The sequence below is a fragment of the Rhodnius prolixus genome, unplaced genomic scaffold (genome assembly GCF_049639745.1).
Source record: "Rhodnius prolixus isolate KJV_2025 unplaced genomic scaffold, Rpr scaffold_11, whole genome shotgun sequence".
Classification (NCBI taxonomy): Eukaryota; Metazoa; Arthropoda; class Insecta; order Hemiptera; family Reduviidae; genus Rhodnius; species Rhodnius prolixus.
Window position 1 is genome coordinate 9,973,439 of NW_027411625.1, and position 26,562 is coordinate 10,000,000.

A 26,562-nucleotide genomic window follows, 5' to 3' on the forward strand; every position below is an offset into this window, starting at 1 on the left:
CTAGAGACTTATAAAGTATTGTTCATTGTTTTTGGTGGCTGTTAGTACCTAAATATTCTGGAACGAAGACACATGAACCTTAGTTGTTAACAAAGAGAAAAATATTGTCATTGTTAATAAGTATGAGCCCAGAAGTTGACCTAGTCTCTAGACCGAAAGCTTGGTAAAAAATATTTAAAAAATTATGACTGAAATTAGCAATATTCTTTCTTCCTTAGAGAACTTATATCTCAAACATTTTGAAATGTTCTTATGTTAATTTTTATATTGCTATTTTTTTATCAACTTTTTTAATTCATTTTCCTTGAAATTTAATTTTATGTTCCTTAAGTTACATAATGTAAATAAAAAGTCATTTTTTGTGGTCACTCACTCAATCTTCTTAAGGCTACATGTCAAATAAGAAAGCAAGTTTTTTATTATTATTACTATCATAATTATAATTACTATGATTGTTATTATTATTATTATTATTATTATTATTACTTTTATTATTATTATGTTATTATGTAGGAACATTTAAGGCAGTTCTAGAATAGCTTGTTTAAAGAAAATCATTAAATAAAAATGTGACTCCGTACGAGAATAGATTTCTGAGTTTGGCTCCACTAAACAAACGAAACAGAAAATTCAGTCTCGCATTAAATATGAGCACCAAAATCAATCGATAGAGTTGGAATAGTTAATTGAAGTAACTCCGTAATTGTAGCACTTATACTATAATTAAATTATATTGCGTTACTATTTTGTTTGTCCATTATTATCATTGCTGATTAGTCCAGTTGGTGCGTTTTCAAGTAATTTATTAATAGCTAATTATTGTTTTATTTTTTTGTCGTAATCGGCCTGTGTCGATAAAATATTAATTTCTGTAATTGCAGTCCCTCTATGTATTATTAAGTCGGAATATAATCAAGGAATTTGTTAATAATTTATTTTTCACGACTTTCTCTTCCTTTAATTATATTATTTCTCTTATCCTCTTATGTGCAATAGCTTTCTTGCTGATTTCATGTTTTCTCAGAGAAAAATATATATTTTAATGTCCCTTTATCTGATTACAGAAGAGTTTATTCTTAATAATTGTGTGTATGAGTGGCCAGCGTAACTTAAAAATAATAAAATTGCAGATATTTCAAATTTCGATATTTTGTTTTTTGGACTTTATTGTATATTTTAAATGTGCATAAATGAACCGTACTGAAATTATTTACACAAAAACAAACACTAATAGAGTAGAATAGATGTATTCCCTGCATCACTTACTGTCACTTATTGAAAGGAGATCACGAGGCCCCGGGCAATTAAAGCGACTGTAAAGGGTTGTCTGGGAGTGTTGGGAAGAGACGTTTCAGGATTTATAGGGTGGATAGGGGTTTTAAGGAATTTCTTACACGAAGAAGAGGCGATGATGTTAACAAATAGGATTTTTTGGTCGCTGTAGATAGAAAGGTTGGAAACGAAATATCGGGAGTTTACAAGGTATTTATGATTTTTGGGATGAACGGATTAGATTTGTGGAAGGTTAGAACATTTAGCTGGACCCTAAAGTTCTATTCTATAGACCTAGATGGGTTTTAAGAGTGACTTATAAACTAATCGTTTTTTATTAATGTTAGTTTGTATCTATTTAGTGCGACTCCATACATTAGTGGTGTAGCTTTACTCATCAGTGGGATAGCTTTTAGTATGGCAATCCGCTCGATACTCCCGAGCATTCGCACCAGAATCCTTTATAATTTTTTTTGCAGATTTCTCGAATGTAGCTAATAGATTTTTTTTTAATTTTGTTTATTAAGAATATTTCTAACGGACTATAATTTTCTTTCGGAACATTTTCCTCAGAAAATTTAATTTTTTGAAGGGACTCTCAGAGACATGCTAGGTCTTTTTATTTCTTCCTCTCGTGAGACCTTGAGCTTCTCTCATTTTTCTTAAAGTCAGTACAATGAACAGATCTACCACTTATATCTGCTTTTATATTAAGGGAATTGCAATAGATGGAAAGTGCGGGGGTTGTAACGATGGAAACAATCGTTGATAAACTGGTTGTAGATGGGAGTGAGGTGGGAATATGATGTGGGTGCGTGCGAGTGTGTTGCAGTGTGCTCGTTTGGTGAGTACGCGGGCCAGTCCCAGCCAGTGGGGTGAATGCTGCTGCTAAAGGATAGCGCATGTTTGTGGAGGTGGAAAATAACCAATCTATATGCATAGATGTCTGTGGCGGCTCCGCACACAAAACACACTGCCCCCAGTAAACTTACTACCTAGTTCTACTACATCGCCCAACAACTACTTTTTACCCCTCTAGATCTTCAGAATATTAAAGATTCTGGTGTGAACGACTTTCTCTTACTGCAATTAATAGGGAGTAAATAAAAAAGTATCATATATTATAAACATCGCATTATATTTGTCTTTAGACTCTGTACGCTAACTTTATATACACTTCTATTTCTCCTTCAAATAGACAGACTATTGTGGAACTTCTTTTATTACCAAAAAGCAACTGATCTAAACAACTCGCGCGATTTCTCTTCGAGCGATTTACTTAACTAAGTATAAACTATAAAATTTGATGAAAAGTTAGTAGTTAACATTATTCAGGTTCACTAACAATAAAATGAGAATGTAAAAAGAAACATGACGTCACAGCTCCTCTAAGTCTCACTAAAAACAATGTTCAATATAAGTCATATCTAAGTTCAAATGAAAACCGTTTGGCAACTGTCAGGAAAATTACTGAAAACCTTAAATAAAAATCATTTCTTATCGTTGCATTTAATGAAATCCTTCAAAATTTATTAATTTTGCATTTTAGATTTTGGATTAGCACCTTTCAAGGTGTGGTCTCTTCCCACACGCGATGGTCCCCAATATTGAACGAAAATTTCGCTGGCGCGTATTATTTTAGAGAGTTAATAAAAGGAGGTTAAAATGTATGCTAGAATATTAAATTAAAATATTAATATTTGTTTGAGATGTGCTGACGGTCAAAGTTTAACATGTAGGTCCTGGCGAATTCAGTAGTGAACGCGCCGCTTTTGTGCGGGTGTGTTTTGAAATAAAGATGTAAAAACAGTGAGAGCAGTTTGTCTGTGGAACATCTACGGTGTCCGTTTTTAGTAATTTGTCCACTAGGTGAACAGGAACCTTTATTGTAGAAATTATTGCCACAAATGGTTCATCGGTCCAGTTGGCAGATCGGAAAGGTGGTACGAAACTGGCCAACAAGTTACAATGACGCAAAGGAAAAATTAAATACCACGGATGAAATCGATGGTGAGCTCCTATCTTCAGGAAAAGCGTATACTATGTTACATTCGACGCAAACGATCAGGTAATTTCCTAAAGTAGGCAAGCGGTAAACTGGAAATACTCACTGTATTTCTAAAATATAAGGGACCACATACTACTAATGGACAGTTGTAGTAATTTGATTTTCAATTAAATTCTCACGTAATATCTTTATAGGATAACAATCACCAGGAAAATGTAAAAAGCTAGCTGGCACCAATAGCCGCATCTAGGCAACCAACAACCACGTGCTGAAATCCACCGTACTACTACTACTACTTTCTTTCTCAGGTGATTTACGTTTTTTTATACGTATAATCGTATAAATCATGGAGTTATTTGAGGATTTCTTCGTTACCCCCCAAAAGAAGATTTGGGGTCCATTTAAGCCCATCCTTAACCGCCGACTGAGAGGTTGGACGGAGGCAGGAAGCAAACCTAATATACATTACTATAAATTCCTTTTATTAACTATTAAATAAAATCCAAGTCCTAGACCAGGAAACGAACCGAGTGCCACATATGTATGTACATATTAGCATTGTTGGCCGCGCGTTTAACTGCTCGGCTACGGTGCGTCTTGGACCGAACCATTAACTCTAGTGGATTAGCAGTTAGCAATGGCAGGACACAGAGTATCTCGCTTAAAAGCAGCGTTTAGCCACAAAGAAATTCTTCGTATAGCCTAATTAAATTCTTCCTATGTTCAGTCTGAAATAACTAAATTTGACCTTTATGAGAATTTTCGTTTATAAATGATTTAACATTTTTATGATTTGTGAAAAAGATATCTGTGAGAATTGTGAAAATAAGCCGAGTATTTTTTTCTGTTTAACTTTAAACTGAAAAAGAACAGTTAATTTTATCACTCGATTACTTGTTATATATCGATGATTCACGAATATATCTGATATCGATGTTCAAGGTGAAGCTATGAACATGTACGGGACAGGATATGTTGTAGGTGTCAGCTGGTGACAGTAAGTGACTACAGTCTTGATTGATAGCCCTGTTTGTCAGTGAAGTAATCATTTTTATTGTTTTCTAGATTATTTAACCCAAGAACATTCATTTTACTGTAACAAAGCTTCAAGATGCCGAGTGGACAACTCTCTTTGTAAGTTGGAGACAATTATGTTATTACTTATATTTTTAATTTCTTAAACAAAAAAAAAGTTATAAAGACGTAGAAAAATTTAGATGAAGAAATTTTACTAGAATTTAGAAACTTTTTTGGTTTCATTCTTATTATGTAAGAAGTTTTTTAAACGCTTTTAAAAATCATTCAATACGTGAAAATGTATTTATTTTGTTTAAATAATAAAATAAAAATGCTTATAATTTTCACAACTGTGAGACAACAGTTTCATTACAACCACCAATTGACAAATTTTGTAAAAAATATAACAAGTTATTTGATTTGCATGTGTGATTTGCACTTTTGCTTCTGGCAGAATGGATAGCGATGAGAACGAACAAGGATTACCTCCAGTGCCAAAGAAACTTCATGCGAAGAATCGAATTAAATTAGTGCAACGTTTAAAAGAGGTTGCACCGAATTCAGTAGTACTCTTTCAGGGTGGACATTTAATTAATCATTACAATACGGACACCGTCTACCAGTTCAGGCAGGTGAGGATGACTTTTTTATGTAAAGATGTCTATGAAACAAATGTCTTCCTTATTATTATTCGTCTATAGAGAGTAACAAAGCCTCTCTGAGCTGACAAAGCTACTCCAAAAAAAAAAACTAACGGCTGCTAATCAAACCGAGCCTAGGACAACGCCCTAGACTTGAACTTAAGCCACTTAGATTCACAGTAATACGTACTAATTGAAACAGCTCTTACACCGTCAATCTTATCCGACCAAACATCCTGAGCTTCATCTGTTCACACCCCAACAATTTGCGGTGTGATGAATAGGTGTTGCCTTCTCTATCTCAAAAACTCTACCAAATCAATCTAGGTTTAAACACATTATGTAAAGATACTCGTATCTCCTTAAGCCCCAATACCTATTAAGAGAGCCCAATCAGTGACTGAGAGACGTCCATAAAAAATAAAGTCATCTTGATATCAGTCTTTCTGACCCCTAACCAGCATTTTAGTTTATCGACAATTCAGCTAGTTCATCTCCAAGATAATGCTGTAAAGTAGTTCTTTTCTGAAAGCCTGATGTACATGTGTTTAGAGACCAATAAAAGATAGAGAGGCGTCTAATTCGGTCACCCTATCTACCTCCTCATTTACTGAAATACCCATGCGACCTGGCTCCCAATCTAGAAGTACATTCTTGAAAAAGGAACTCCTTCCGGCCTCCTAGAACATTCTAGCACCAACTTTGAGGTAAAGACACAATTATTTAGTGCCTTTAGCTGAGTATCCAAACATTTTGAATGCATAGAGGTAATCACTGATTAATATTTATCAATTCCTTATCCAATCGCTCTCTTTAGTTTAAAATTGAAGTAGATTATCAATCCATTTTATTATTTTCAAACTATTCATGGATTAGTTAATAACTAATTTAATAATACGGTTGCTAAAAAGAAAATCAAACTTTAACACTTCAGCAAATTATATCCTCGTTCAGTTGCCAGGAATGGAACAAATAATACTCGACTCACTTGTCAAACAAATAATAATAATAAAAGGGCAGCAATATGTTATTTAAAACCTGTTATTTCATTTTTTGAATACTTGTGATAGCGTGTATCGATTTATTAAATACACTCTTTCATGGGTAGGAATCATATTTTCTTTGGCTATTTGGCGTGAGAGAACCAGGATTCTTCGGCTTGGTGGAAGTAAATACTGGTAGTTCATTGCTGTTCATACCGCGATTGCCAGAAGAATATGCCACTTGGATGGGACCTATACCGACACCAGACGATGTAACTGAAAAGTATGGTGTGACAGAAACATACTATGTTGATCAGGTGAGAAATTTTACTGTTTGTTACTCGAACTGACATTTATGAAATCCAATTACATCAGTTATCTGTTTCAGATTGACGAAATTTTGGCAAAGCGGAAACCAGAAAATGTGCTCCTATTGGTCAGTAAAATAAAATACACTTAACATCATAATTACAGAATAGGATAGAATACGATTTCTTTCTTCTTTTTTTTTCAGAAAGGGTTGAATACGGATAGTGGCCTTGAAATAAACCCCGCTGAATTTCCGAATCGCCATGGGTATGTTACCCTATTTTTAGAGTGCTACAATATGATCTTATATTATAAAGAACATAGGCTAAAGACCGCAGTAGTCGAGCAATGCCAGTTCTGCAGAGAGGCACGAGTAGTATATCTAGTTTAAAGTTGAAGAGAATGAAGGAGTCTGCAGTGGAACGAACTCTCTGGACCTGCCATTCTAAATGTAGGCAGGAAAAGACTGTCCGGGCTATTGTAACCGAACAGATCTAAGGCGTGCCTGAGCAAAGATAAATTCTGAAAGCCGACGAGTTTCCTACCTGGACATTGTCTTTACAAAAGCTGGATCAGGAATATGATTGCACCTGCTGATTCAGTGAAGAGGTGGAGTAAATTCCAATAAACCTAACTGACTGTGATGCCACCATCCAAGGGAGAATTAGACACCTTGGAAGCAGCACAATTATACAGAGTATTCTCTGCGAAAATATGGGCAATAACAGTTTACAATTTCCCTCTATAATTGTGCCCCATTGGGATCATTTGGATTGACCACCCCCTGCTCTACACCTTGTTGGTCGAAAAACCGAAAACGGTAGACATTAATTAACAATCATGTTAATAAGAATAATATCTACCATGCAAAAGTGACAAGAAAAATGTTACTGAAAACAACACAGAAAGGAATTAGAGGGTAGTCTAATGACAGTTTCGCCTATATACCCTGAATGTCTACTGAAGTGTTCACTTCTTCTCAGAAAAAAATTAAAAAATGAACTTTTTACTATCACTGAAGCTGCATAAGAATTTTTTTAAAAAATTATAAAACCCAACTTCGAGTAAATCGCAAAATTGAAAAATCTAATCAGTCCGTTGGCTACAAAACACCTATTGTGGTCTATCAGAAAATGCAAATTTTCGGAACCTAGGGTACTTAAAACGTATAAAATCAAGTGTAAAAATCTTCTCGAACCTAAAGTTCACCCCCACGAAGAATAAGATAAAGAAATCAGCTTTTACTGACGCAATATTTTGCTTCTTTTCAGATTCAGCGTCAACTCAGCGATTCTGTATCCAATAATTTCCGAATGGTAAGTTTATTTTAATTTATTTTTTTTATTTGCAATTTATGTGAAGCATTTTAAAAGTAAATCACATTATTTGTTTTGAGAAGTATCCATTAATCGCCTCACTTCACTATAAAACTAAAACAGGGCAAGTTTAACTTAGTTTCTTTAACAAAAACTTACAGAATAAATAGTTAAGTACAAGGGTTGATTAAACGCTAAAAGGTACACAAATCAGCAACATTAAAACTGTCCGGTAGGACAGTTGTATAAGGGTTGATCGACAAAAAGTGCACGAAAAAGCGTAACGTTGAAAAACATCCAACTTTGACAATTTTTTTCTCTCTTTCTACGAAAGATAAAATTCCCAAATTTTCTTTAAAATAAAGGGCAAACCCTCCTTTATAGATATTACCTATTAGTACTAGAACATTGCAATTGATGCGAATTAAAGAGCTAACTTTCCACCACAATCGGTGAAAAATTCATTGAAATCTGAAAGTAGAAAGAAAGATACAAAGGTTGGAATTTGAACGAAATGTAAAACCTCCGAACATTAACTTTCTATATCTCATTAACTATAAACACTAAAACATAGCGATTTATATCAATTATAGAGCAAACGTTTCTCTTCAATTCGGAAAAGAATTCACTGAAATCTGATGAATACCAAAAGAAATATATTCTTCTAGATCTCATTAACTATCTCCTTAAAAAAAACTTCCTGTTTAATAAGTGAAGTATGAGGGTTAATTAACCCTTTTACCTTTAACTGTAGAGATCTTTATTAAAGAACGCTTACAGTTAGGGTCTCTAAAGAATTCTCAAAAACAATTTTCTTTAGAAAACGTTTTAAATAAAATAGTTAGGTATTTGTACGTAAATAGCAAAATTAAACTGCGAATGCAGTACTTCCTTTTAAGAGAAGTTAGAATAGTTAAAGTGAAATTAAACTTCAAATTGACGATCAGCCCTTATACAACTGTCCTACCGGACAGTTTTAATTCACACGATTTCAATATTTCCCTTTAAGAGCATTGTGGCACTTTAGAGCCACGTAGGGAAGCTTTAGCCACTTCTTGCTGCCAAATTTTATCAAAAACGGACTAAGCGTTATAATAATATTAGTTTTATTGTGGGGCTTACTTGAGTTGGGCAAACTTCCCTTCTTAAGAGGCATAACGTCAAGACTTCTAAATTGCAAATCTGTACAAAATTTCGATTTGAATGACATCATTCATGAAAATCGGTTCACTCGTCGATAATTTGAAACGATTGCCTTACTTTCCCTTAATAGGTGTAAGAGCAAAACGTCGCCTTGATACTTAGTAGGGGAGCCCTAATGCTTCAACTTTGCCTAACTTTATTAATATCGGACTAAGATTTACAGAGTTATTAACAATAATGGGCGCCAATAACCTTAGATGTTGACGCGCCTTAAATCATAAAAAATAATAATAATAATAATTTTGGAGGGGCGTTATATACATGGTTTTAACTCCTCTTCGACTCGATATACAGCGTCATGACCCTCAAAAGGCACATCTGCTTAATGTTCCGAATCGAATGACATCTCATTCATGAAAATCGGTGCATGCGTTTATTCGCTACATTGTCTACAAAAAAAAGGTAACAAGAACATTATCTGAAAATGCCGTTTTTGCTCATTTTCAGCAACTTTTTTCTTGAAATATATTAGTTGCGAAAAAATGACGGTTATAAAGAAGGATTCGCCCTATATTATAAAGAAAATTTGGGAATTTGTTGTTTATAGGAAAAGAGAAAAAAATTGTCAAAGTTGGATGATTTTCAACGATACGTATTTTTGTGCAGTTTTTGACGATCAACCCTTATACAACTGTCCTACCGGACAGTTTTAAACAGTCTGGCTGTAACTACCATTATCCAGTTCAGAAACATGATCTGCGAAGAGCTTCCTTACACCAACGTTGCTGTATTCTGCATAGCATTGCCCTCTCAGTTCTCACTTATAATAATCCAAGAATGGTAAAAAACTGCATACTTCTTTAGCATTTCATGCCACAACGCTGAACTATACATTCAACTCCAGAAATGCTGGGATTGTGGTTAAAGATACTAATGGTTAAAGATAAACTAAACAGAAAGTTATGTGTTAGAGATAAACGTATACAAACATCCCACCTCATGAAATGACGTAACAGATAAAAGTAACTTGAACTATATGTGTATAAACTACTATAAAATCCTACCAAGAAAACAGCGGCAACGGGCTTCACATGTTGCTCATTAACATACAGACACTCACACGTCAAATTAGAGGTATGATTAGGACATGCATCCGAGACATTTGACAGATAAAAAAATAATGCTATTTCAAAATCTACAGTTAATAAACTAAAGTTCAAAACATTTTAAAAAAATATTACAAAGTAGTTGTGCGTTACTTTTGAAATGAGGCCGCCCAAGGGAACTTCTGCGACACAATCGATGTTCGTTATATTTAAGCTCTTTTATCTTCGTAAATTCTGGTTGTAATTTTTATATATTTTGTTTACAGTAGAGTGATTAAATCACCTGAGGAAATAGAGCTGATTAGTAACGCTTGTGCTATTTCCTGTTCAGCCCACAAAAAAGTAATGCAATCAATTAGTAAGTGCCAATTTGAATACCAAGTGGAATCGCTTTTTATGCATACTTGTTACTTTACGGGAGGTTCACGTACCACAGCTTATACAAATAATTGTAGTTCGGGTTGCAACTGTTCTATATTACACTATGGGGATGCGGGAGCACCAAATTCCAAAGAGATATTTGCTGGTGATATGTGGTGAGTGTGCAAATTTATTTATTCTCAAAATTAGTTAAGTAATGCTACTTAATGGTAAGTGATAATTTTTTAATAAATGTTCTCATGATAAACTTAACACACTTTTAAAACTTATAGCCTTTAAAATTGCGAAAGTCGAGTTCGTGCCATTTTTTACTGTTATATTTTTTAAAAAATTATAAAGTAATTTTGTAATTCAGGCTGTAAAGTTTTGTATAAAATCTAAGTGGAAGGCATAGGTAACATTCTTGACTTGCAAACAATTTATTAAATCCCTTAGCTTTTTGAGTGAGAGACTTCGATAGGAGAAAAAAGATATTGAATATGATGAGTAGCCTGGAAAAACCTGCTCGATTAAGAAATCTTGTGACATCTATTGATAATTGAAAAATATGGTCACTTGTCTATTCATTATGTGGTTATTAGATCTAGAATCTATATTGTCACTGACCAAGAGTCTTTGTTAACTTTTCTTAATGTGGGCGCCAGAACGTTGGATTTGAAAAAACGGATAACAGAGCTGAGCATGACGTTAAATTTCTTAATCGGTTAGACTCCATACTACACAGTTCAAATGCTATACTGTTGCGTAGGATGTGATTGAATATGTTTGTACAATCTAAAAAGTGATATTTATTCTATAGAGCCGTTTCCGAGAGGTTTGGATAGTCTTCTTTGATAGAAACATTATATCTGCTTTTTTTTGGACGTTAAAGGATTAATTTCCGTAAATGATCAAACTGTGGTCAATAGATATTACAATGCACATTTTATTCACGTTGAAAGACCTAAGTTAAAAAAAAAAAGTTGCCTAAAAGAATATAGTTTCATGCCGGCATGCGTCAACACATTTCTTAAAAGTGTCCTACCTAGGTGTACTGCGAAAATCGAACTGCGAAATTTTTTGTTAGTCTTAAGTATAGCCCAGATTTTTACCGTACAGATATTTTTCGCTTCCAGAGTAGTTCATGAATTGAAACAGGGCAGTGGATGTGGCATCTAATGATGCGGAATTTTAACGGTAATGGAAAGATCGTGCGAAAAGTATTTCTGTAGTTAAATGAAAGGTTTTTTTAATTTTTATTTTTGTTCTTTTCCCATAGCTATTTTATAAATAATTAGAACACCCTCAAATTTTTATTCTGAATTGTTAGTCGATTTAGTCAAGATCATTTTTGAATAAATGGTGGTGTAACATCTTTAGTGTTGTAAAAATTCCTACTTATAACAAAACCAACTGATCCAAAGTTATTTGAGAGTCCCCATAGTGTTTTCTTATTTTGTTTTAGTCTCTTTGACATGGGAGCCTCACATTCCGGCTATGCATCCGACATAACCATATCATTTCCAGTTACAGGCAAATTTACATCTAATCAGAAGATAGTATATGAAGCTGTGCTTTGCGCTAGAAATGCTGTGATAAATTCTGCCAAACCAGGTAAATTTAATTCCAATAACCCCCTACCATTTTTTATATTCTCCTTAGTCTTGAAAAAACTAGTATTGCATACAATTACATCTATTATTCAAATATTTAGAGGAAAATTTTATTGTACAGCTGTGGGAAAGGATATTTAGGTTCTGCTCTAAAGAGCCTTCTCTTTTATTCTGATAAAATATGAATGTACTGATATTCAAGGCCCTTTTACACATATAAGATTAATCAGAAATAAATAAGTTGCTAAAATTCTCTTGACATGGCCAAAATTGCGATTTTTTTAAAAGAGTTTTCAAGTTTTTCGCAATTTTCTTCAAAACCGCCATAGCTTATTTCTCTATTTTATGTAGCGACACACGTAGAAGGCTATAATGTTATAATCAACTATTAAATATTAGTGAAAACTAAATATTTGGCAAAAATTTTGAATTAGTGAAAGTCACCTAAGTGGAAATATGAATCTCTTGGACGATTTTTTTTTATTTCCTTGAATTAGAATTATATTTTCTTAATTTCATTTTATATACCTCAAATTCTATCAGGTAAAATACTATTGCTTTTGACTGAATTTTTTTTAATGAAAAATGTATTTAGGATCAGCTCTAGAAATCACAAACGTCACTGTCTAAAAATAACAGTTTTATTTTGGCAAATTTATATTGAAGCCAAGTAGCATTAATTGAAAATTCGGAGAGTTAAGAAATTTTATAAGTTTGAACAATGCGAAAAAAGGTAGCAAGAGAAAGTCGTCACATTAATTTGTCTTTCTTTGAAAATTTACAGGTGTAAGTTGGGTGGATATGCACGTTTTAGCGAACAAAGTGATGTTGCAAAAATTGACCGAAGCGGGCCTATTGGTTGGAGAAGTAGACGCCATGATTGAAGTAAGGTCTTATTTACGTTCTTTAATATGTAATATAAGTATACTAGAGTTATAAATTTCTATTATTTTTTTATTACAGTTGAAAATGATTTGCTTATTCAAGTGTTAACGGTTCCAGAGAGTAACAATTCCATGTCCATCCCTTACTAGTGATATCAGACAAGTAAGAGTGTGAGGTGTCAGGGAGCAGCTAAAAATTCTATTATTCCATTACTGGAGGACTTGTTGCGTAGCATTTACGGCGTTCCATTGCTTTCTTAAAAGAGAACTTTGTATCTATTTACCGACGAGAGATATTATTTAGGCCTAAAAGATTCATACGTTTTCTAGTACAGTAGCGATGAGTTGGGTACAATCGCAGACGACTAGCAATCAGATCAAAATGATCAACACTCCAAGGTTCCATCAAACATGCATGGCGTCCCTTCTCAATTTCGACGGACGATTACAGCTGGTTGGCTTGGTCTAATCCATTATTTTTTGGTGTTTGGACTACGTTGCTTGCATTTATGAAACAAAAATCACTCGGGTTTTGAAGATTGGATTAAATTTATGTTAAATGCATTTACTCATCTGAAAACTATGATGGCTTCTTGAAGATGATAATTTATGGTTGATGAACACTCCTAATGCACCAGAACGTTTTGTCGGTATGTATCCAAGGATACAAATGCAACGTTGAAGAGAGAGAAATTCAGAGAATTGCAGTCATTTGTTACACCCTTTTTTTAATTTCTTCAAGCGTTTTTAGTCTTTCAACAGGGTAATTGTTTGATTGCAGGCAGGTTTATCCGGGATATTGCAGCCACATGGTTTGGGACATTTGCTGGGTATTGACGTACACGATGTCGGTGGATATTTGCCGAACACTCCTCCAAGACCAAAACAGAGCTATCTGAAAAATTTAAGAACAGCGCGTATATTAGAAGAAGGAATAGTCCTGACTGTTGAGCCTGGCTGTTATTTTATAAATGCGGTAATTAAACTTTAACCCCAATTAAATTGAGGCCAATTAAAAACCATCATGTTAGAAAGAGTCTTAGAGTATAGTTTTAAGTATCGTAGAAGAATTTTATTTTTGATTTCAGCTACTGGATAAAGCATTTGCTGATCAAAATTTGAGCAAATTTCTCAACAAATCTAAAATTGATGAATTTAGAGGATTCGGCGGCGTTCGTATAGAAGATGTAGTAGTGATCACAAATACAGGTTGTGCAGTTCTTTCGCCATTACCGAGAAGGTTAGAAAAGTACAAATCCTACGTATCTTACTTAGTTTGTAATTGAATTAAAATAGTTATAACTAACTGCAAATATAAGTTCCTTTAGCACGAAGGTTCGGCCAACATTTCATCTTATTTAAAAAACTTGCTTACCACAAAAATAAGAATAGACACAGGGACTAACTGTTTCTAATTCTCTATTTCTAAACTTGATTGATAGTGCACTATTTTTTTTTTTAATGTTTTAGTGTGGAAGAAATAGAACAGTTTATGGAGCAACAGATAATGGATTAATGGATATTTAAACGCATTCGAAAAACATTGATCATTCGCCTGTTACCTGCAATTATATATTAATGAGTTTCTTGATTATGTGAAAATGTTACCATTATTTTTATAGCAACAAATATATTTGTATTCAATAAAGTGGCGTTATACTGGTTTAAGTAGCATATCTAAATGACATTTTTAATTTCCTGAAACGCATCAGATCATGTGCAAATTTCCCAATAACTCTTCTTAAAGAAAGATAAGGTCTAGATGTTCTTTTATTAATTTTCATTTTTGCCCCCTCATAACTTGAGTTTAAAAAAGTATTGTATTAAAATATCTGTTGCATTAAGCCGTAATAATCTCTGTCATAAACTAGTAGTAAACTTTTCTGTATTAAGTACCTAATTTTCAATCCCTTTTTGAATTATTTCTTGTATTTGATCTAGTAAGTAAAAAACTACAGCGAAGATTCTGCTTGAGTCCTTGAAGCGTCACAATCTCAAGCACCATTCCGCACGGTTGTATCATTCAGCTTCATACATCTCACTGTCGAGTGATACCTAACGAGAGAACACAATCCAGAGGCCGGCAGTGCACTGAAATAAGCTCTGGGCTTTAATAACTTCAGATGTTGACGCGCCTTAAATAACAAAAAAAAAAGTCATTTTATATAGCGATCTAGATTGGGCTGATTCTAAATTAGCAGGATACCAAAAGGTAGGGATGATCATTACTTACCTAAAGAAATATTCTTTTACAAAAGAAATTTAAAAATGCACTCTTGGTAACAGATCGAAAGGCGAAGATGATATCATTTTATTGCTGTACGTCCGTTATAGCAGAATCTAGAGTCAGATACTTCACTACCAGAATTTTTTCAATACAAGGGTTAAAAATGTTTAGACGGAAACTAATGGATTATTTTAACTGACTTCTATAAGCATGGATGGAGATATTGTTTCTTAATAAAAGAACTTAACTTTTGATTTGTATTTATATGGAGAAAATTAACATTTTGAGTGAATAATATTTAATAAAAAATTTATTAAAAAAACAAAAAATAAGTGGATAATATAGTAATTGGTAAATAAGTATCAAGAGCGGAAAAAGACCACTTTCCTAGTCGGTCATAGACTTAAGAGATATCTAAGAAAAACGTAATTTTTTATTTGTTGAGCTAATATTTAATGAAGACAACTATCATTATTATTATAAAAGGGGACTATGAATGTAAAAGCCATACTCATGCACGGAAGTTGGTACGAATAAGTTTCTGGTAAGGATTAAACCATTTAACTTTCTTTTGCTAGTAATATAAGAAACTATTACTGCTGTTTCAATTATTCGAAATGAGTTTTACTTGTTAGGGAATAAAACAATACTTCTGGCGAGGCAACACTATTCTCACAAGCGTGTACGCATTTGAGTGAAAGTGAATGTTAGAAGCAAATTTGTCACTTACAACTTAATAACTGGAGTAAGAGAAATTCGTGTGAGTTTTCACTCCAGCTTTTTGCAATATTTGTAAAGGGAAACAAGCACCAACTGTGAATCTGAGGATTATTTTTAGGAGGGGGCCCAAAAATTTCGTACCTCTCATCCTAATCTGGGCAACACTGTTGATAAATTTGTAACCGTTGCGTTCCTTTTTTACGTTTATTTTAGTTAGTTTTAACCTTTAGATAACATTTAAGGACTTTTAATTTCTATTATTACCTTTAATTTTAATTTGGTATTGTTATAGTAATTAAGTAATGATGAACGTTGTAATTAGACAATCATTGTGCAGTGTAAGTATGACAGATCATTTGATTTCTCTTCTTTGTTTTTAATTGTCATGTTTATTAAGCATGTTTTAAATGTAAAACGCAAAATACTTATGTGTTATTATTCTTTGAATTATCCAGGTTAATGCAGCTCGGCTCAGTGCATTTACAGTTCGTTTTAGCAGGTAAAATTACTTGTAAACAGTAGCATTTTATCCTCAAAATTATCCTTATTATCTAGGTTCCAGAAATTTTATCAGTTCAAAACTAATGATATGTATATATTTTTTCTTCCTCGACCTAAATATTTGATATCAGCTGTCACCAGCTTCCTTCGACCGGAATATTCAGCCACTAGAATGTGTATTTTTGGTATATTCTTGATTAAACACAATAGCAACACTTCAACCCACAGAAAATACGCACAGAGTCGGCAGAGATAATTGACGTATGTAGGCAACTATTTGTATTGAACTACTTAGGTAAACTGTGAATAAAGAAAAAAACAACCTATTGAGTTTATTTCGTATTTAATAGGGTACGGTTTTGACTCGCAAAGCATTGAGTGGGAAAGTTATTCCTCTTTTCTTATTTAAAAAAAGCGCCAGTTCTACTGATTTTAATATCAAACAACAATATCATCGGCAAATAGTAAACTAAAGTAGCCGTATGGGGAGAAAAGACCAAAAATTTCGCGGCTTAAGCGAATTAATTATTTAAAATATATTTTTATCATTTTATTCTAAAACTAATATGTGTATTGTACTGATACAACCTGACGAGGTTGTTCTCGCGTCCAGTTATTGTATGAAAAAAATTATTCACTAAGTGACACGATTATACAGGGAAGTAGCACTCTATATATAATCAGAGTGACAATCTCATTAACGTATATGGGCGCATTCAGTGCTAATCTCAAATTTCTCTGCGGTACATTCAATTCACATACCGCACTCTAAGGCAGAGTCTTCTCTTATTCTGACTTATTGGGAAAGGGATGTCTAACAGCCGTAACAAAAAAGAATGTGACGGCCAACCGTGTTATTGAGGAGCAGGTATGTATAGGTATTGAGGGATATATGTATACTCGTATCTATATCATATCTGCCTAAATGTGAGTACATAGATGATCTACATAGTAGTAGATCGTTACTGACGGTATGTTTAGACTCTGTTTAATTGTGGAAGTAGTTACACATAGTGTTTTGCTTTTTTGATAGTCATTATTATATGATAGGTATTTATATAAATATTAGTAGTATGTGGGGTTGTCTACACATTTAACTGATGGCGAACATTTTGTTCTGCCTAATTTTTCTATGTGACTTCTGGCCTTGATTTTTTGTAAAATATAAGTCCAAACAATACTGGGTAATCTCAATTTGAAAAGGCTAATTTTATCAAAGAAAGAGAATTAAGGTAAATTTATCACTACTAAATTTTAGTAAATAGATTCTCAAGATCAATGCAAATAAAAAACTGTAGAATGCCTCTTTTTATAACCGCCCATTATTTTTTCATTTTGCAGCCAAAATCAGAATGAAGATTATCAGTATCTTCAGAAATCCAGTGTTCCTACCTTGCACTTTCAGAAGTCACTTCCCCGTCTGCCCATTCCTGAACTGGAAGATTCATGTAAGAGATACATTTGTGCACAGCAACCACTGGTAGACGACACCGAAATGACACAAATTGTAAAAAATGTAAATAAAATGTTAAAAAGTGATGGACCTCCATTACAGGTTAGTGTTTAAAATGTTAGATTATTCTGATTTGGGCAATAGATTAGTTATGTGTATTCCAAAAAATTTTTATTATTTTTCCCTTCAGTTCGGATACGATGCACTTTACAAAATACCAAGGCAAACCAACCAAATTTGTGCACTTTTTTCTTAACTCCCGTTCAATATACATATTTTATTAGTCGTTTTTTTAGTATATCTCTCCTTCTTCGTAAGAGGAAGGATTGCCGTCTATATTCTGAGTTAGAATAACTATTTGCACCGTAGAATGTAACAATTACTAGGTGTAATATACGAAGAAGAAATATTTATGTTTTAAAACTATGTTAAAAGAATTTTTTTTTTTTAAGTATATGACTGGAACGGTCTTAAGTTTAATGTGATACTGTGTTTGTAAAAATCTTGAATATTTGGACGAGTTGACAAGATATTTTTTCTAAATTTGTTTACAGAAAGAATTAAAAGCAATAGATGCAGCAAACAGACACACAAGCTACATATCTAGACCATGGTTTGATATGTATCTTACTGATAGAAAACCGCTGCCAATAAATTATAATCCATTTTTAGTGTTCATTGATGATCCCAAACCTGAATACAATCATCAATTGATTCGATCGGCCAATATGGTCATTTCATCACTAAGGTCAGCATCAGAATTATTTAAAAATTACAGTGAGTTTGGTATTCGTTGAGGTGCAGCGAGGGTATCTGGTAGTATGGTTTTGGTGGTCGATTGCAATAAACCGCAGAGTGCCGGTCTATCGTTTGAATTTTCCACTTCCATAGTCCATTCTACAGTAGATTTTACTAAGCTGTCTTGTTGCGACGGACTTACCTTTTCTTTATTTAAACCTAAAATTTTATATCACAGGATTCCTCAATAGAATTTGTTGCACACTCACCTTTTGGTTTATCAAGCTACATATATTTCTGGGGTTGGTGAAAAGTGTTTTACGTGTCAAAATGAAGCGCCGCCATAATAATGTAAGTACTTTCTCAATATATTTATTATTATGTTATAAAAATTGAAAAGTGAAAGTACCAAGTTATACACGAACAGTTAGTTTTCGAGCGCTAAAGAGTAAGAGTACGATCGACTGGATTTTTTTTTAATATATGAATTACGAAACTATTAAATATTTATTCTTGAACAATAAGGTGCTAACTTCACAGGCTTTCTGGGGAAGTCAAGTACGTACTAAGCTCTCATTTGAAAACAAAAGATACTAACTGCGAGAATAGCCTTGTGCTTTACTGGCTTGTTCTCGAAACAGTCACCCCTGAGTCGTTCACTGGCACTTTGGTCTTTGGTTTGGACTAGGAAGAGTGCGGAGTGGCATTCTGGGATTACCTCTCTCCCTAGTGCCAAATGCTCTGTACCCCATCGCGCAGTCATCTTTTTTGGTGTTTTGATTTTTCACCTCTTAACTATTAGTGAGGGTGTGTGGGATTGAGCATTATCTCCATCCCAGCGTTGGACAAGTTCTCATTGCGTCCCTGTTGGCCTACTCCTAGAGTAGTTGTCTAGGGGCGGGCGGCACAAAGTAGTAGAGATTGGATTTTGCCCTAACAGGATAGCTTGTAAAACCCTACTGTAGAGTGCGCTAGGAAGTTGTAGGAAGATTAATGAAAGTCACTTTTACCAATATAAATTTCATTTTTTTAGGATTTTCTCTCAAACGATACCAATGATTTTTTTTTCCAACTTAGTGTGCGATATATTCACATAAACCATACATGAGCACAAATCGTTCTAACATAAATATGACCTAAATGGACAGAATTCAGATTGGAATTTTCTAACTTACCATTTACTTTCCATAGTGTAAATCTAACATTTTTTTCTGAAAAATTCGTTTCAGGGGAGTTCTTGAGGTAGGGGATAATGTTAGGCTTTTCTTTAAAATTAATTTATTTCAATATATTAGTGAATTTTAACATCAAAACAGTATTACCAAGATTCAAATTTGTTGCCAAAATTCTAAATTTGTGTGATTTTGTAATATGCTACCATTTTCTATGAACTTTGTTTATGTGCTAGAAGTCTATATCAGTAAGAATTTTGTATTTATTTGGTCGTTATACTATAGATCGATCAGTTCTACTTAACTTGATCAGTTATTTTGCAACTTAGGTTCTATTTCCTCATTAAAGATTTCTGACGGATTTGCAAATATTTTAAAAACGAAAATAGAGTAGTACATTTTATTAAGAAAATTTGTAAGTTCACAAGAATGTTTTCTTTTTTCTCGTTTTTCATTTGAAATAATTCAACACATGTTCAAGGTTTATGAAGTCATTGAGGGCGAACCTCTTAGAACCAGAAGTGTTTCATTTAAATCCTAACAAATCGAATACAAAATTTTTTCGTACTGTAACCGGCATGTTACCTCCTGCGATTAGTTGGTATGGAGCTTATTTGTTTAAGGTAAGAATATTAAATTTGATATAATTAAATGTAGAAGGGTACTGAAGGGTTACCTATGGTGAAGGTACATAAGTATGTCATCGATTAGTAAACTTAGTTCTCTTAGTAGAAAAATGCAAGAACAGTGAGCTAGCTAGACTCGCACCTGCGTTCAGTGTCAAGTACACTACCACCGTGCTAATCTATTTTCGTAGTAGTTTATTTTTTTCTTTATCTTATCCCTCGCAGAAGGAAATATTCCAATTGCATCAATTTTTTTTTTTAAACATGGAACACATGGGAAACATTATGCGCTCATGTAGATTTACAACTTACTTGAAACATTTTCTCAAGTAACTTTTATTAAGGGTGCTTTAAGAAGAGAGTATGATAGGTCTTACCTCTAAAATCCCACTTTAGTAGAGTGTACGATCACATCACTTATTAACCAGTGATTAATTTGTTGCTGAGATTCCGAATTTCAAGAGAATTCCTCTACCGGAAGTATTACATTTTTACTGAATAGATTTTTAATTTTTTGAGATTTTCGCTAGAATTGCTCAGACCATTTTTTTTTTTTAAATTCTTGCAGTCAAATAGATCTAAAACTATTATCATTTTTCAATCATTTTAGAAGGAAAATTCATTTAGAGAGTTCTATTCCTAGGGAGGGGGAATGTTCCTTCTTAAGGTGTCTTTATGTAATGTGTTCTTACAAATTGTGTAATATTAGTAAAAATATTAAAATATTATAAAATAGTTAGTAAAATTATAATATATTTTTAGCAATTCAGAGTTTGTAGAAAATGTATGAGTTATCTTGAGGATTGTAAGAGAAGGTCGTGTTTGTTTTCACTAGATTTATTTTCATATAAGTTTATTTTTTAGGCATTCCCATTGGATATGTCCCAGTATGAGAATCTGTTCAATACCTCTAGGATACCTAAGACAGGAAAAGATACACTCTTCCATGACAACACCACTAGACACATTATTGTAATGAGAGGCGGCCATTTTTTTAAAGTGGATGTTCTTGATGAATCCGGTAATATATATTTTACAATTGACCAATTATGCCAGCAATAAAGATGGGCCTGTACAAAATTATTATTTATACTAGTATGTTCTCTTCCAGCAATTAGTTCAATTACATAGTTTTTGTTAGAAAAAAGCAAAACAGAGACAACAAAAAACAATGTGCAGCTGTTGAAACTGTATGTGCTCTATGAGAATTGAGGGGAAAATATCGTTGAGCAGCGTATTACCCAGCGTGGTTTACAAAAAATTTAGTAGTGGTAATACGATGTTTGAAAGAAATTCAGGATCGGGGCGACCATCATGGAACGTTGATGTGCCTTTACGAATATCTGTTAAGTCATATCCAAATCACAAAAACTGTGCACACGCTACAAACTAGTAGTATCTAAAAACAGGCCTTCTTATATTACGGGAGAGATTAAGGGAGATGTAGAACAATTGACGCATGCACTTATATCTCAGCAGGCCGCATGATACGTTCTTTTACTAAAGATATGACTTGCATTGAAAAATGAATTAACGGGCAGAAATCATGAACAGATTTAATGGTTAAGCGATCGAACGATATTTTCAGTTGGAAAACGAAGACAATTTGTGCAAATTCGAACCCGATTACTTTCCTTGAAATCTAAACCTTACCTATCAGCTTCTGAATGTAGTCAAAAAATGGTTCAGCGTTTCTAGCTTCGATCTATCGCAAAAAAATTGTGTCCTAACAGGGCAATGCTGTTTGGCTTGAATTGGTATTGAGCATATTCATACACCCACACGAGCCTGTGTTTTTTTTTTGCATTATCTGCTTTTGACATTTGCCCTAGCGAACAAAAGTGCAAAAATTGTTGCAAATTTAAACTTCCATTTGAATTTTATATCTGTGAAAGTTTGATCCAGAATTGATATTTCGAGAGGTGGGTCAGATCCTAAAATCTAAAGTTAAAAACAAAAGCATGTTTTTTTTGTTTTTTTTTTAAATCCTTTTCGTTGCAACAATAATGGTTGGTACAATATTGAAGGCTACTAATAATTTTAATTTAAAACAAAATTCCTTATTGATAACAACGTAGATTACACCAGAAATATTTTACACGTCCCTTTGTGATTTCAGGTAACATTTTAAATGCTCAGGATATATATACTGGACTGGATTACATTTTAAAAGAACCTTATAAAGCACCTGAATTTCCTTTGGGAGTACTCACTGTGGAAGAAAGAAATACTTGGGCCACAGCCAGATCACATTTAGAAAATACTGGCAATGCGGAGGTCTTGAAAGTGATTGACAGTGCCATTTTTTGTTTGATATTAGATGAATCCCAGCCTACAAGAGATTATAAAGAGCTTATACGTCAATACCTACATTCTGATGGAACTAATAGGTTTGTAATGGGAGTATTTAAAAATTAACAGATTTTTAACAATTTAAAAAAATAGCACAGTTTCAGACTAGCGAAAAGGTGAAATAAAAAATTTATCTTTCTTAAGTTTTATGTTCTATAATTAGAGTTTGATGGTGTTTACTTCTTGTCTCTTTAACTGTAACTTGAACAGATTGCTCTTAATTGACAATTTGATTAAGACCTAATATGTGAAATTTTAAAATTAATAATAGACTAATATAATAATATAACATAAATTAGCTTTTAGTGGCCGTAAAATGTTGGCATTAAGGATTCAATTTAGTGAGGAATAACCCCATCTTTTTGCCAACGTTTCGGCAAATGTATTGCCTTTGTCAGGGCGTGGCTATGCGGGTTGGTTGAGTTACAGAAAACTGATGCTGTTAAGAGTTTTCTGTAACTCAATCAACCTGCAGAGCCACGCCCTGAAGAAGGCAATAAATTTGCCGAAACGTTGGCAGAAAAACGGCTTTGTTTTTTGTTCTGGACCGATTCCTCGCTAAATTGAATCTTTAATATAAATATACCATGAACCTACCAAGAAATGTCGCATTTTAAAACACTCACGAATCTTGATGGGTTTTAAAGCCATCAAACGCCTTTATTTAAGAAAAAAGAAGTAATTTTTTGTATACACCTTATTTTTAAAAAACTGTAAAAAAGCGCAACAGTCGAAAAAATATGTAAATTGTACACCTTGAATCAAATAGAAGGATAACCTAGATTTTGGGGTTTGACGGTCACCTAGCTTCCAATAATAGTGCCACTTTCTGTTCACAGATGGTTTGATAAGTCATTCTCGTTGATCGTTCTCAAAAATGGCGTTTCCGGCTTAAATTTTGAACATTCCTGGGGAGATGGTGTGGCTGTATTGCGTTATTTCGAAGATATATACAAAGACTCTACGCTGAAACCACATATTCATCCTGATACAAAGCCGTCTAGTCAAAATGCAGAACGTCTAGTGACCCCCTTAAGTGAGTACATATTACTCACTATGAAAATATTTTGTGGCACACATAAAAAATCTATTCGTTTAAGTTTGATTGTCATCAAGGAAGAGTTCGGCTCTACATTGCCTAGTAGGACCATATGTATGGTAGGAACCATAAATCTTTGCAAGAAATCTACGTTACCTTAATTTTTATGTGATGTTCATATTGACTTAAATTAAATTGGTGAATTATAGTCGTAAATTTCGTGCAATAAGAGAGTTGTGTTAATGGCCAGATTTTTATTTTTTACAGAATTTCAACTAGATGACAAGTCTAAAAATTTTATCACAGAAGCGTTAATCAAATATAAGAAAATTACAGATTCCTTGGATATAAATCTATTGGAATTTTTAGATTTTGGCCGGAATACTTGTAAGAAGCATAAAGTCAGTCCAGACTCTATAATGCAACTTGCATTTCAGGTGGCTGTGTTTTATTTTTATTTAACTTTAAGTGAGACGTCGCAATCGTTGTTAACTTCAATTTTTCTACTTTTTTCAGATAGCACATTATAAATTGAATAAACGTTTTGTATCCACCTACGAGTCATGCAGTACGGCAGCTTTTAAACATGGTCGCACAGAAACTATGCGACCTTGCACGGTTGAAACAAAGGTAATTAGTATTTAATGCTGTGTTAGGTCGTTCAGAGAACGATTTTAACGGGTTTGATGTTATGGTCCACTTTGAGTAAGGCGATCTATCGAGGAGTGTCTCTAGATGAATGTGCTTATTCCAATCTAGGATATGTGCTATTTCTTACTGTATTTCGAATGAGTGAATACTACAATTTTTGAACAAACGAAAGATAAAACAGGTCGATTTATCAGTATTTTTAAATAATTTTTGTCAAATGGCAAATTGTTAAAAAAATTAACAGAGTGCAAATCTCATTTAATAAAACTTATACTAAAAATAAAAATAATAAAATATTTTCACCTCACTATTTATTATACTTTATTATGTATTCTGATTACTTAGGCAGTTTGCTTAGATATTTCATCAAAAGATAAACCTGCTAGGGAATTTATAGTAGAGAAAATTAAAAAGTGTTCCGCATTACATGGCCAATTAATAAAGGAAGCTGCAATGGGTAAAATCTTAAATATTAAATGAAGTTTTTTGATCATCATTCAAGTTGGATGCAGTGTTAACTTCAAAGTTTACTCTGATTTTTTTTAGGTCAGGGATTCGACAGACATTTGTTCGCTTTACGCGTGCTAGCCGAGAAAAATGGTAAAGTTCCAGAATTATACACAGATCCAGCGTTTTCTCGTCTCAATCACTATGTGTTGTCCACATCAACTCTTAATTCCGACGCACTGATGCTTGGGGCGTTCGGGCCAGTTGTCCCTGATGGGTACGGCATTGGGTAAGTACTTATGCTTGTCAAAAATTTAGTATCGTAAGTAAAACGATTGAAAAATGTGAATTCTACTCGGCCAATTGTGAGTATTCGTGCAAATTTTCAAGAGAAATCTATGTTTTGAGGATCCTTAATATAAAGAAATCTGATATAAACACTCACACGATTTTCTCTTACTGAAATAATTTTATAAGTCAACTCTTTGCTCTAGACCATTTTGTTTTTAGGGTATTGAAAACCACTTTTTTACTGGTCTCGTTTTCTTTGTTTTCTTTTCTTCTCGCCTTACCTACCTTGGTATCGTATTATAATTATAATAAAATTACTAAATTGTCTCCTGACATACGATTTTACATTAATATTTCATCAATGTACAGTTGTTTCAATTGGCAATTTTCATTTCAGTTATTCAATATGGAATGATAGACTAGGTTCCATTGTGTCCAATTACCGAGATCATTCTGATGGTGCCGGATATATCCAATGCCTGGAGCAAGCACTCAGAGATTTATACGACTGTTTGAAATAACGTTTAAAAGTATTATTAATATTATTTTGATATTTATATTTATATGTTTTGAAATACATGTAAACTATTCCTTGTTCGAATTTCAATTTGGGCTACAAATTATTTACCAAGATATCTCAGAGTCCTCGGCAAGTTATTCACCATGTTCTAGGAGACATTCACACAGTCGGAAGGTGTGTCCTGTTCATCATCAACATGAAGTACAACAATCACAAGGCTGGAGCAATATCCATAGTGTTAAGAAATAAACAAAATATATAAATAATAATATTTTATTTGTAATTATTGACAGTCTTCGAAACAAATTTGGAACATATTCCCTCCTCTAAGCATCAGTGATTTAGGCTGCCAGGGTTTTGTTGTGAAATGGGTTGAGTTGATGAGTTTGAATGTGTCAGTGATAAAAGCCAGCAAAAATTGTATAACATCTAAGTAACTTCAGTATTGATTATTTTTATTTTAATTTGCTTTAATTATTTGGGCGGAAACACTTTTTTTAAAAAATAGGGATTTGAATCAACTCGTTCCACCATTGGATTCATTGCAGTGGACCTAGTTTGCTCTTATAGCCCATTACTGTTCTAGACAGCACGCTCCGATTTCTTGCTGTAATCATCGCATTGTACGAATGTTACGGCTGGTACTTGAAATTTTCTTGACTTATGTGAAAACTACTGTTAGTATTAGTGGTACATTGTAATAACTGAGATTGGTTTAAGGAACCATGTATTTGTAAATAATATTAAACATTCAATTTTTTTCATTTTCAAATTTCATAAAAAATATACAATTTTCGTTTTGCACACATACATAAACAAACAAAATTTATTTCATGGTAACAAGAAATTATAGCTTTAAAAACAATTTTAAGGCAGTATCCGTATCCTCCTTTAGAATACTTCCTTGCGGAAGCTAAAGCCGAACTGATCACATTTTAGACGCAAGATCCGGGCCAACTGAGGCGGACCGCAGTAGAACACGGTCACCTTGCCTTTCTTCTGGTCTAGCAGCTGCTTGAACACTTTGTCCCAGTTCGGCCGTCCCGCATTGGTACGCGTCTTCAGGCCAGTAATTAAGTCGCGTTTCTCCTGAAATTATCATTATAATTATTAAATTCACTTTAGTTCAGAATGATTTTCATTCATTCAATAATGCATTGAATCAACTATACA

The 26,562-nt window shown here is 33.4% G+C and overlaps 3 protein-coding genes across 5 annotated transcripts in view; 2 read left to right on the top strand and 1 right to left on the bottom strand.

The window, feature by feature from the left end:
* Positions 1 to 4,252: 4,252 nt before the first annotated feature.
* On the top strand, positions 4,253 to 14,320 carry Dip-C (dipeptidase C). Its single transcript, XM_074138812.1, has 12 exons — positions 4,253 to 4,414; positions 4,752 to 4,929; positions 6,047 to 6,238; positions 6,310 to 6,357; positions 6,436 to 6,497; positions 7,502 to 7,546; positions 10,062 to 10,331; positions 11,621 to 11,769; positions 12,553 to 12,653; positions 13,434 to 13,628; positions 13,741 to 13,892; positions 14,123 to 14,320. The coding sequence occupies exons 1-12, from the start codon at positions 4,392 to 4,394 to the stop codon at positions 14,166 to 14,168; spliced, it is 1,461 nt and encodes a 486-aa protein (XP_073994913.1). The 5' UTR covers positions 4,253 to 4,391; the 3' UTR covers positions 14,169 to 14,320.
* A 1,459-nt stretch (positions 14,321 to 15,779) lies between these two features.
* Positions 15,780 to 26,562, top strand: part of CPT2 (Carnitine palmitoyltransferase 2) — a 12,177-nt gene continuing 1,394 nt past the window's right edge. Inside the window, exons 1-14 of one of the 2 annotated variants that reach the window (XM_074138630.1) lie at positions 15,780 to 15,937; positions 16,055 to 16,098; positions 17,442 to 17,655; positions 18,108 to 18,301; positions 19,945 to 20,086; positions 20,954 to 21,110; positions 22,209 to 22,479; positions 23,281 to 23,477; positions 23,748 to 23,917; positions 23,997 to 24,110; positions 24,477 to 24,588; positions 24,678 to 24,867; positions 25,267 to 25,399; positions 25,542 to 26,562. The exon at positions 25,542 to 26,562 is cut by the window's right edge and continues 1,394 nt beyond it. In XM_074138630.1, the coding sequence (XP_073994731.1) occupies positions 15,902 to 15,937; positions 16,055 to 16,098; positions 17,442 to 17,655; positions 18,108 to 18,301; positions 19,945 to 20,086; positions 20,954 to 21,110; positions 22,209 to 22,479; positions 23,281 to 23,477; positions 23,748 to 23,917; positions 23,997 to 24,110; positions 24,477 to 24,588; positions 24,678 to 24,867; positions 25,267 to 25,390 (1,965 nt within the window). In that variant the 5' untranslated portion in view covers positions 15,780 to 15,901 and the 3' untranslated portion in view covers positions 25,391 to 25,399; positions 25,542 to 26,562. Of the gene's footprint in view, positions 15,938 to 16,054; positions 16,099 to 17,441; positions 17,656 to 18,107; positions 18,302 to 19,944; positions 20,087 to 20,953; positions 21,111 to 22,208; positions 22,480 to 23,280; positions 23,478 to 23,747; positions 23,918 to 23,996; positions 24,111 to 24,476; positions 24,589 to 24,677; positions 24,868 to 25,266; positions 25,477 to 25,541 lie in introns of those variants that run through there. The other variant, XM_074138629.1, reaches the window with a different exon arrangement.
* The window catches only part of Nox (NADPH oxidase), a 50,828-nt gene continuing 50,365 nt past the window's right edge, over positions 26,100 to 26,562 (bottom strand). For both annotated transcript variants that reach the window (XM_074138626.1, XM_074138627.1), the window contains exon 19: positions 26,100 to 26,478. In XM_074138626.1, coding sequence (XP_073994727.1) covers positions 26,281 to 26,478 — 198 coding nt within the window. In that variant the 3' untranslated portion in view covers positions 26,100 to 26,280. The remainder of the gene's footprint in view (positions 26,479 to 26,562) is intronic.